Source organism: Silurus meridionalis, chromosome 7 (genome assembly GCF_014805685.1).
Source record: "Silurus meridionalis isolate SWU-2019-XX chromosome 7, ASM1480568v1, whole genome shotgun sequence".
Taxonomy (NCBI): domain Eukaryota; kingdom Metazoa; phylum Chordata; class Actinopteri; order Siluriformes; family Siluridae; genus Silurus; species Silurus meridionalis.
Window position 1 is genome coordinate 19,335,817 of NC_060890.1, and position 12,092 is coordinate 19,347,908.

Here is a 12,092-nt window from a genome sequence, read left to right on the forward strand (position 1 = left end):
TCTGCTCTTATAACCTCCAGTCTCCTCGTAAAGCTATTGTGGAACCTGGCTGTTGGGATTTTTGCTCATTCTGCTATAAGAGCGTTAATGAGATCAGGTGCTGATGTTTGGTGAGGAGGTCTGGAGCACAGTCAGCTTTCCACTTCATACCAAAGGTGTTCATCCACTCTAGTTCTTCAAAACCAACCCTGGCACACCACATCTTTATGGACCATTGAAATTTGTAAAAAGAAAATCATAAAAATATAAACTATACAAACTGATCCATTATTTGCTTACAACTTTATGGCAAATATTTGAGGAAGGCCCATGTATAGGTGTGATGGCCAGGGGTCCACAAACATTCATAATAGAGGCCTTACAATGTAAAATGTTTTAAATAACTGAAACTGTGACTGATCATAGACAGAAATTTAGAACTTTAACTCTTAAACTGTGCCTTCAGTCCAGTTAAAAGTCTTCAAATCCTTCCTCAGATCTTTGCAATTAGGTTGTACCAAAACTGATTGAAGGTACAGTTTAATGCTACTTTTGATAAAGGTCTCAAATTGAATAGTGAATTAACAATCATAACTTAGTTGATCATTTATCTTCTTTAAGCTTTTTGTTGAAGCAGCGTTAACATGGCCAGGGTTATGGTTATGGTTATTGCTATGGTTATGGTTATGGTGGATCCATCCTAATAACAGCTGGGTTTTTTTTATTTTAATTTTAATTTTTTATTAAAATATAAATAGCAGTTGAACAAGTCCTTTTATTTGAGCTTTTCTCTAGTTTTAATTCTAGTTTATCATTTGACAGTTTATGAGCAATTAAAATATAGTCACATCTGTAATTTTAAAGTAGTATAACCAGAGATTTCAATGAGGATTATAGACTTATTTAAAACAGATTTGAAAGTTTTTGCCTGACCTTCAAGAACTACAACTACTAAAAAACAAAAACAAAAACAAAACAAAATAATAATAATAATAATAATAAAGAAAAAAGATTATAATAATAATAAAATATTTAAAAACTTCTTTTTATGTTAAAAAATAAAAAATAAAGTTTTTTCGTCCACTTTAAATCCATTGCTTGCTTCAAATCCAATCAAATGCTCCGGTTTGAAATCGTCCCTCCCTTTATTCCACATTCTCTCACCTGATTGGTCAGGGTGAGCGCGTCATGGAAGCTGGGCGGAGCAGTAAAAGAATTGAACAGACGGAAGAAGTTGAGGATGGTGCACCAGCTCGAAGCCGAGTGTGAATTGTTTCTTTATTTGGATCTACAGTAATCATTTCTGTATGTTTCTGAGAGAACCAGGCGATGCATGTGTGTGTTTATTAAGGAATAGTGTTTATTAGGTTTTGAAATGCAGTGGATGCTTGTTTTAAATGCATGATGGATTGTGATTAGTTCTCACTGGTTGGATTGGACTGGATTGTTTAGAGCACAGAGCCGCCAGCTGTGGTGTCCAGTACATAACGGAGGTCTGATCTCGTCAGTGACCTTGTTGGTGGTTGGAGGAAAGACCTAATCATGTCTATGGATTGTGTGAGAACCCTGGTGCAGAATAAGAGACAGCGGGAGGAGGAGCAGCACTGCCAGTGGGACAGCCAGGCGGTAAACATCACCTGTTTATTCACATATATATATATATATATATATATATATATATATATATATATATATATATATATATAAAATTCTTCTTATAATGAACTATTTCTAACTGTCTCTCCCTCTAACTTTCTACCTGTCTCTCCCCCTGACTCTCTACCTGTCTCTCAGCTCCTCTCTGCCTGTCCCTCTCCCTGTCTCTCTGCCTGACTCTCTACATATCTCCCCCTGACTCTCTACCTGTCTCTCTCCCTGCCTCCCCTCCTGTCTCTCCCCCTGACTCTCCCCTGACTCCCGTCACGCCTGAGCTCTTATGTTTCAATTTCACTTCCTGTAAATTCATACTTGAGATATTTTTTTCATTAGATTATTTTTCCTAAACTAGAACAATTTACCATCATCTGAGACCATCCTTTTGTTTGTCTCGGGGTCTAAGAAACACAGTATCTAGCTGGTCATTTATTTTTGACTCTCCTGCACTGCCCTTGGTGGAATGACTGACCTTCTATTGAGTACTATTATTAGAGATATAAATTATAACTGAGCGAGTGCTTTGCTGATGTAGGCCTGCAGAATGCCTTTCACTTGTTGATGCTTGTTGCTCAACCACATGCGTTTTTTTTTATTTCAAGAAAAAAGCATGCACTGGATTGGAAAGCTGCATCGAGGTTAGATGTGATGTCGTGATGGACAGCCCAATGGACTCATGGGACACCCATCAAAACGGTGCCAACGCAAATGCCCATCTCACCAGAATGGTAAGAATGTTGACCTTGGCTTGTCACTTTCCCAAATGTTTTACAGTGAAGGCTCTTGGGAAACTCTGAGTCACTGGTCCAAAGTACGTAAAGCAAAGTCATAAAAATGGCTTAGAATAGAAACATGCAATGTCTCAAGAGTTTCGTAACACAAGAGCAAATGGTCAAAGTATCACATTTTTGTATTCTTATATGCTTTAAGAATTTTTTTTTATTTTTATTATTTATTTTTTTTTTTTTAGGAAAGCAGATACAAAACAATGATATCTTCAAGGTTAAGTGTATAGAACTGCCTATTAGGGGTTGGCAATATGTCAGAAATATTATTATATGATAATTTAAGACATTTCTGTGAGACAAATATGTACTGGGAAAGTTGTAAACATTTACTCAAATACTGTCTTTTTTTTTTTTTTTTTTGTGACAGTTGTGTCATCAAGTTGTGACATCAGTCAAGTCAAGTTTATTTCTATAGCGTTTTTCACAACAGACATTGTCCCAAAGCAGCTTTAAACAGTTAAGGTAAATGATGTGTATTTATCCCTGATGAGAAAGCCGTGGCGACTGTGGCAAGGAAAAACACCCTTAGATGTTATGAGGAAGAAACCTTGAGAGGAACCAGACTCAAAAGGGGAACACATCCTCATTTGGGTGACATCAAGAGTTTGATTATAGTCTTTATACAATACAGAACACTGGAGAGTGAGAACTAACATGAGCACTACAGTCTCACTGTAATATTGGTCTTTTATAGGCTGGTTACTCTATACTGGTTATACTCTGTAGTATGAAAATAAGCATCTAGAGGTAGGGCTGATCGATTTTGGAAAAAAATGTAATTGCAAATTTTTTTTTTTTTTTTTTTTTAAAAACAAAGACAAGCAATAAATCATGGTGTAGTATAACCAACACAATATTAGATAGATTAAACATAATATTTTCTTTTCTGAATGCCAGACCTACATGTTATGATGAAATTAGGTGATGCATGAATTTATATAAATTACATTTTTACTACAATACACAGTAGTATAATTGGATAATCTGACAGTAAGCATGCAATAATTATTATCACAACATAAAGCACTAACAAAATGTGTAAACATTAATATGGAAGTAAGTAACAAATCACACAAACTAAAGTATAGATTGCAAAAATATAAAGACAAATCTGTGTCTTTAGCACACTCAGTATTGAGGTAATTCAAAGTCACTGGGACAGCGCATGTAGGACATTTTGAAGATGAGATTGAGATGGTTTGGACTTGTGCCGAGGAGAGACGTGGGGTATGTCGGTAGGAGAATGCTGAGGATGGAGCTGCCAGAAAGGAGGAAAAGAGGAAGGCCAAGGAGGAGGTTTATGGATGTGGTGAGGGAAGACATGCAGGTAGTTGAAAGAGGCAGATGTAGAGAACAGGGGACGGAGACGGATGATCCACTGTGGCGACCCCTAATATATATATATTTATTTTATTTTTATTTATTATCTTACTGATCTCCAGTCAGTAATGTCACACAAAAAGTGCAAAAAAAAATAAAGAACATATCTGCCATTATATCTTTAAAAATCATTTCTTGTGTAGCTCCGGCATGGCAGTGTACGTATTATAGTGTATTTATCAAAGCCGCGACCCTGGATTGGTCACGGTACTGAGTGGCATCATATAGTTCACGATACTGCTTGAGAAATTTCCATGTGCTGTTTAGAAGTACATTCATATGGAGTCATAATTTCAAGCATTTCAATCCTTTTTTTTTGCTGAATCAGGTCAGTAGGGTTGCCCCTTGAGATCTTTAGCAAAGGCAGGTTTTGCTCAACACCTGACGCTGATCTGCACATCTTTGTTTTTCAAGCCAAAATAGTCCAACACAACGTACTGATCCTCTTTGACAGTGGAGTTTCTGCAGTGTCAGGTTTTAACGTCATACAACCGATCAAGGTGCAGTGTAGTATGCCAACTTGATGCTTCCTCTGCAGACTGCTCTACTTTTGCATGTTACGTGAGGGTGTAATCGCAGCTTAGTTTATTATTGCAAATGCAATAATCGCTCCGCGCTACTTACAAGTGACCTTAAATATTTTATTTATCACGAGGTAAGGTTAAAAACTGTCCCCTGTAATAAACCAGTGTTCCATCCAGGTTGTATTCCTCCTTCGTCTGTCTATAATCTGATTATCCAGACCGTCTGTTCCATATTGAGATGGAGCTCATTTTTGGCTCAGAATAAGAACATGAAGTGGAAGAAAAAACGTAGGCAGCTGGACTTTGTACAAAAAATGCACGAAAAAAAGTGCACAATATTTCCATCACATTTACACTGATATGTTTGGTGTAGCTCTGATAACACTCTTAAACCATAACTCTGTTTGGTGTTCTTCTGAGGAGCTGTGAACCCAAACCAGGAAAAAAAAAAACCTTAGAATGCCAGTAAGTACCAGACTTGATAGCCAAGCATAGAGAAGTATTTTTCGGTAATCTTGTCACATCCATAGCAACGCACCGGCTCCACGGTCACTCTCATTCAGATGCTAAATACCCATTCAATCTGATTAACAACACAGAACATAGTGTTAGGGTCAGGGTTTTTACGTTTTGTGAAACTCAATATCAGTTGTGTATTTGTGAACTTTTTCGCAGGGTTTTGTCGCTGCTCAACAACCCTGTCCCAGATGCATGGCAGGAGAACCGGTGAGCTTTAGCACTTATTGTTTTTATTTGTATCGTTGTTTTTAACAATATTTTTAAGTAAGAAAAAGGTAATGCTTATTTACCACTAGTATTATAGAATTAGAGTTTGCAGGTAACTAGCAATTATTACATACTCATACACATATTGTGGATATATTTATGTAAAGTCTGTATGATGTGGCCGACACCCTTATTTCGAGCAATTTGCATGTCTCTCATGCAGTTAAGCAGTTGCTGGGTCTTGCTCAAAAACTCAGCAGTGGCAGCTTTGTGGTGCTGAGATTTAAATTCATGCCCTTATGATCCAACACCTTAATTACTAAACTTGTAATTAATCCCATAGTTTATATGTAGGAGGTGGTATCAAAAGGTTTCAAGACTAATGGTTGCTAACTGGCACTATTCTGACAACGTGCGCTACCACGTCTGCGATTTCGTCATGAAGTTTGAAGAGCAAACGTAAAATTCTGTGTGACACTGAGGAAACCCGCCCCGAGGCATTTGACATGACATCCATTTGGCATACAGCAACGCTGCAACGATGCGTTCACGCTTCAAGAGCGGAAGAACCTCGCTGGAGGACGACGAGAGATCAGGTGCATCCTTGCAGCCTTGTGGAGGTGTACAATTTTGTCTCTAGTGTCTTTGGACAGCTCTTTGGTCTTGGCCATGTTAGTAGTTGGATTCTTACTGATTGTATGGGGTGGACAGGTGTCTTTATGCAGCTAACGACCTCAAACAGGTGCATCTAATTTAGGATAATAAATGTAGTGGAGGTGGACATTTTAATAGGCAGACTAACAGGTCTTTGAGGGTCAGAATTCTAGCTGATAGACAGGTGTTCAAATACTTATTTGCAGCTGTATCATACAAATAAATAGTTTAAAAATCATATATTGTGATTTCTGGATTTTGTTTTTAGATTGTCTCTCACAGTGGACCTGCACCTACGATGACAATTTCAGACCCCTCCATGATTTCTAAGTGGGAGAACTTGCAAAATAGCAGGGTGTTCAAATACTTATTTTCCTCACTGTATTCCAGAATTGGCAGGAATGCTGGGATTGCTGTATTGCTGTGCCAGGGGACAATTTCAAAGGTGATATTGTGTAAACATAGATAAAGAAAGTACTTTCTTATAAACAGCTGGTCTCGAAATCTTTGGATGCCACCTCTTATATTACATGTAGCGCAATCTAAAAGTATGCGAATGCAAAAAAACACAATTTAAAGTCAATTTTACAGTAATAAGAAGTGTGTGGGGCTGGTTATTTGGGTCCACTGTGTGAGGTTTATAATTTTTCCTTAGGTTTGAATGAATTTTCCTCACAGAAATAACCACTTTGTATTATTAAACCTGATCAAACAGAACGTAAGAAGAACAATTTGTGACTGCAGATTTAAGAGCTCTGGTTGTATAAAAATAACATTAAATGCACACAATAAAGGTGATGTACCACCTTTACATGTCTTCTAATGTTATAATATATAACTGTATTGAAAAAACATTGTGTGGGGGGGCTGCAAAATAATTATATATACACCATATGGCCAAATGTTTGTAGACACCTGACCATCACAGAATATGTGGTTATTTCCCAAACCTGTTGTATAGCATGTCTTTGTTTGCTGAAACCTTCGAGTTTACCTTAAAACGAAGTCCAAACATGTCAAGTAAGCAAGTAAGCTCCATGTTGACATGATTTGGCAAGGTTGGAGGGAAAGAACCTGCCCTGCAGAGAACTCTGACCTCAGCCCTACTAAACACCTTTGGGAACATCAATTGCACTCCAGGACCTATTTACCCAACATCATAGCAGATCTCATTAATGCTCTTGTGGCTGAATGAACACAGAACCCCACAGCCTTACTTGAAAATCTAGTGGAGAGTCTTTTCATAATAATAGATGTTATTATATAATACAGATAGGAATAAATCTGAAATTATAAGTTTGAAAAAGCTCATATGTCTGCTGAGTGTGATGTGTGATGGTCATGTCTCCACTTTCTTTTTTTTGTACCATGTGTAGTTTCAAAGACTAAAACACCTGGGCTTTAAATGAACACAGTATGCCCAAAATTACATGCGCAGAACATGCAGACAGATTAGAACTCATCAGGTGCAAAGATCTTCTTCTTTCGGCTGCTCCCATTAGGGGTCGCCACAGCGGATCATCCGTCTCCATACCCCCCAGTCCTCTACATCTGCCTCTTTTAAACCAACTACCTGCATGTCTTCCCTCACCACATCCATAAACCTCCTCCTTAGCCTTCCTCTTTTCCTCCTTCTTGGTGGCTCCATCCTCAGCATTCTCCTACCGATATACCCCATGTTCCTCCTCTGCACATGTCCAAAATTCTCAATCGGGCCTCTCTCACCTCGTCTCCAAAACGTCCAACATGCGCTGTCCCTCTAATAAACTCATTTCTACTCTTATCCATCCTCGTCACTTTCAACGAAAACCTCAACGTCTTCAGCTCTGCTACCTCCAGCTCCACCTCCTGTCTTTTACTCAATACCACTGTCTCTAATCCATACAACATCGCAGGTCTCACCACAGTCCTAGAAACTTTCCCTTTCACTCTTGCAGATACCCTTCTATCACAAATCACTCCTGCCACTCTTCTCCACCCACTCCACCCTGCCTGCACTCTTTTCTTCACTTCTCTAACGCACTCTCCATTACTTTGCACTGTTGAACCCAGGTACCTGAACTCCTCCACCTTCTCCACCTCTTCTCCCTGCAACCGCATCACTCCACTGCCCTCCCTCTCATTCACACACATGTACTCTGTCTTACTCCTACTGACTTTCATTCCCCTTATTTCCAGGACGTACCTCCACATCTCCAGGCTCTTCTCCACCTGCGCTTTACTCTCACCACAAATCACAATATCATCAGCTGCAAAGATGAACATGACTGTTATTCTGTGACTATACAGTTCAGTACATGAAAACTATTCAGGGAATTATTTAATGGACAGATCAGATCGGTTATTTGTCGATTATCAGATTAAGCGTCAGTAAAATCATTGCAACCTAATATTTTGATATTGCTTTATGTTTTAATTATTTTGAAATCACCCGTTGCGAGCGCCCGGAAGCCTGCGACTTTGGGAATTTCTCACTTTTCGGAAAATCGATGCAAGTTCATGACAATAAAGAAACGCGCATCGGAAAGACTTTACCTGCAGGCCGGAGCTCCTAGCGTCTGATCTCTCCGCCGCGCTCTTTTGATCCGTCTTAGCCGTAGTCGGCATATATGAATATCAATCGCACAGGGTTAATGAACATAACATGCACAAAGGTGACCTGTGTCACATCAATGTTTGCTCTGTGTCTCTCTCTCAGGGCCATATAAATCATATCATGCAGGGGTATTGATCACGAGGTCAGACAGGTCCTGGAGAGGATGAATAAGGAAGCAGACTGCACAGATCGCTGGGAGTGGAGGAGCAGCCTGCACTTTGGCCAGTTCATATCACTGTACGTTTTGTGCCTTATTTATACCAACCGTACTTGACTTCACCGTTCTAATATAACCTTTTTTTTATATATATATATATATATTATCAGAACGTACACTGACTGCTGTTTTAATATAAGGGCTTGGCCACAGGTAATACTAGGAGTTTTAGTTTATCACATTCTATATGAATGCTAATTTAGATACTACTATAGTGTAGTTTGCAGGGTATTCAATAATGATTTGAAGAAAGCTGTGTTTCTTTTTTTCTTTTTTTTTTCTTTTTTTTTTTAAGTAGTATAGTCCAAATGCATTTCAAAATATTCCTCTTTTGCTTTTTACACAACAGAGTACAGTAATGCATTTTATAGGTGACTTGTAGAATCAACTGTTTCTCAGTTTTCTTTTTTTTATTCTGTTATTATAAAATATATATGTGGAGTTTTTTTGTGTCTACAAATTGGTCCTTGTAAAATCAGGCATGTGGTATATAATTGCACTGAAAGCCAGTCAAAAACACCTTTTTTTTTTTTTCTTTATATAATTTCTGTTGATTTTTTTAACATTTAATATCAGTATTTATATACCGATGTTATTTATTTTCCCTGTTCCAAATGCTGTTGAATAATTGCATTTTTTTTATTGTTTTTGGTAACAATTTTTAACACTGTAATTATGAAATATTTTACATAAAAGTTGCTGTTTAAACAATGTTTGTTGATATTGGTGTTTTTAAAATGTCATGCAACAGGTATTCATTTAAAAAAGTTCATACCTTTTATTAGGGTATTTATAACTTGTAAGGTTTTATATACAACCATAAAGAGTTCCTAGAGAGGTTATAACGGATTTCTTTCTAAACATGTACTTTCCAATATAAAACACCAGGTGGTGCCACAACCCTCAGAACTGCTCCTTTTCTTCACAAAGCTCCTACACACTGATACATTTAATTAATCACCCCATTGCTCAGACTCAAAATGCATAATCAGGAATGTATTCGAAAAATATATCTGGCATGTTCATTTAAATTCATCACAAGGAAACCTGCCCTGATTTTGGTTGCTTGATCATTTGTTCTAATAAATTGCATTTCCATCTTATAAACTACGATTTAGTCTTCAAACAGGAAACAGAAAATGTACATTTTACTTTATGTTGGCACTGATGAAAGGCAAAGCTTCTTTTATCCGTATTCTCAGAGGACGATGTGCTTCTCAATTTGACATAAGCGTCTTTCATCCAATTTAGCCAGCTCGGTCTGGTGCTGGTCTACGTTTTTATGACTCCCTCATAAAATAGCCCTCCCATTCCACAGACTTATAATGCTGCCTGTGTTGCGATGAATTCATAAGTCATAGTTTCTGCTCTTGTAAGTTATAAAGGAATTATTTCGGCTCACGAGAAGCCGGGGGGATAGCTGGAAGTTTGTGGTAAGTCAACCAAGATGGATTTAAGTGTATTACCAGCTCAATCCTGTCTGTCCTCTCCCAGTGTTGCCTCTTGTTGCCTGAGAAATGAGAGCGCGAGCACACTCAGACAAAGCTTGACCTCCAGGGGCCGGCTCTCACAGCCTAGATTTTCAATAATGTGGGACAATAAGGCTTAGGCCCCTAACCTGCTGCAATATGCTACAAGTGTAAAGAGCTTAGCCACTAATAAAGTAGCCGGCGAGTGTGTGTGAGGGAGCTCATCTCTGGAAAACTCATATTTGGAGATCAAGTGTGATGAGTTGTTGTGCAGGGGTTGGAGCCCGAGCTAAAGCTGAAGCTGGTCAAGCACGGCAATTGCCATTTGACATGTTGGATATGAATGAGGGGCTCTATGTCAATCCCCTCCGAGGCTTTATGACAGGTGTATATCTGTTTACATTGATGTCAGCCCTTTTTTTCTTTTTTTTTGGCTTCATAAAAACATTTATATTTCTTTGTTGCATGCTCTGAGTGACCTGTTTCCGCTGCTTCCATAAGAGGGCCAGGTTGCTGGTGTGTTCCTCAGGGAGGTGCACAGCCATTATGGCTTTATTGTGGAGATCAGCAGGTCATGCAGCACGCTGCTGTGCACGCACAAAGGGAACATTTACGCTCTTTTATTTTTCCGGTCATCAACACGGAGATGAAGACGCAACCATAAAGAGCATTATCCTACGACATGCCTATATACTTTTCAGTTTGGGATTCAGCATGTCTCCAATGTATAGTGAGCCACTGAAAGGAGTGTATAGTTTGCATAAAACGAAGGATTGAACATTAAGGAGTGACAAAACAAACAAAACAAAATCAGTTTTGCTGAATGCATTCGTCCTCCAAAATCCAGCCTGCTCTTTTCAGATCTGTATCCTTTGCCGGATCACATATACTCTTACAGCATTTCCACCTACTTTGTTTATTAGTCTTTGATCTACAATATTCTAGGCAAAGTTACACCCATGCACTGCAAGGTGAACCTATCGGCATTGTTCCCTATAGGAACCCAATACCCGTGGAGCCTTCCCCTCTCTGTGCACAGAAAACTCACCTCTTTTAGTAACAGAATTCTCCAAAGATGCTGAACAAAAGGTCACGCACAAAGACACAATTTTATGCTCTTTTAATGAGTCAAATTTGTTCGGCTTTTCAGACACCGCCTCGGCGCTCACTTAAAGATACGTAGCAGATTCGCTATATGCACAAAAGTTTGCGGACACCTGACCATAAGAATCGTATTTGCTTTTCGAACATCCCATTCAACATTTGCTGTTTTAATAACCTCCATTCTTTTGGGAAGATGGTGCACTAGATTTTAGAGTGTGCATGCGCTCATCAATGCCATTGGTAAAGTCGGGTATTGATATATGTGAGGAGAGGAGGACTGGGGTGCAATCAGCGTTCACATTCACCCCAATATTGTTTATAAGGGTTGAGGGTCAGAGCTTTATAGCAGGAGATCTTCCACTCCAACCCATGTTAAGCATATCTTCATGGAGCCGGCTTTACGCTGAGGGGCATTGTCATGATGGAAGACGTTTGTATGTAAGTGTGATGCCACCACATCCAAAAACATCCTATATAAGCGTGTGCTTACAGCTTTGTTGTAACAGGTTGTGGAGAAAACACGTATGACTTGAAAAGTCTGGTGTCCTAATTCTTTGTCCATTTATTGTAACTGCTTTTGTGTAATTCATAAAAAAGTTTGTAATCAATGAGCAGTTTCAAATCTTCCATTCTCTGTATAATAAAATAGGTTGCTATTGTAAAAGACTAACTTCTTGTAGGATGAAGGATTTCCTATAAACCTCTGTGCATTATGTGACTGAACTTTACATATCGCCTTGTATGAATGATGCCATTGTTACAGAAATACGGTGTAATCAGGTTTTCAATCCGAAAGCTTTAAGCTGTCTTGATTCTAATGCACCACCATGTATTTGGAATATTAAAATTGCAGTCTAGAGAGCATATTTTGCAGGAATGGATCATTTTATTAAGTAAGGAATGACTTCTTATGCATTAGGTATAAATGATATTCTTTTAAAGCAAGAACTTTTGTATATAGATGTGAAATATATGAAGAAATTGCATGAATTGACATTAAAA

General features: G+C 38.4%; 1 protein-coding gene across 3 annotated transcripts; it reads left to right on the forward strand.

Moving 5' to 3' along the window:
• Positions 1–1,189: 1,189 nt before the first annotated feature.
• Positions 1,190–8,858, forward strand: si:ch211-221j21.3. 3 transcript variants are annotated; one of them, XM_046852940.1, is made up of 5 exons: positions 1,190–1,284; positions 1,432–1,605; positions 2,235–2,360; positions 5,000–5,050; positions 8,403–8,858. In XM_046852940.1, exons 2-5 carry the CDS (start codon positions 1,522–1,524, stop codon positions 8,433–8,435), a joined length of 294 nt encoding a protein of 97 aa, XP_046708896.1. In that variant the 5' UTR covers positions 1,190–1,284; positions 1,432–1,521; the 3' UTR covers positions 8,436–8,858. The 3 variants fall into 3 exon arrangements, with proteins under 3 accessions (XP_046708896.1, XP_046708897.1, XP_046708898.1); XM_046852941.1 differs by having other exon boundaries at positions 1,204–1,314; XM_046852942.1 differs by having other exon boundaries at positions 1,227–1,244.
• Positions 8,859–12,092: the final 3,234 nt, after the last annotated feature.

What these genes read in the sequence shown, in the direction of transcription:
- si:ch211-221j21.3 (XM_046852940.1), top strand. Translation starts at nt 1,522, where the DNA reads ATGTCTATGGATTGTGTGAGAACCCTGGTGCAGAATAAGAGACAGCGG. An exon ending in ATGCCCATCTCACCAGAATG is followed by an intron (nt 2,361 to 4,999) that starts GTAAGAATGTTG and finishes ACTTTTTCGCAG; the next exon opens with GGTTTTGTCGCTGCTCAACA. An exon ending in GATGCATGGCAGGAGAACCG is followed by an intron (nt 5,051 to 8,402) that starts GTGAGCTTTAGC and finishes TCTCTCTCTCAG; the next exon opens with GGCCATATAAATCATATCAT.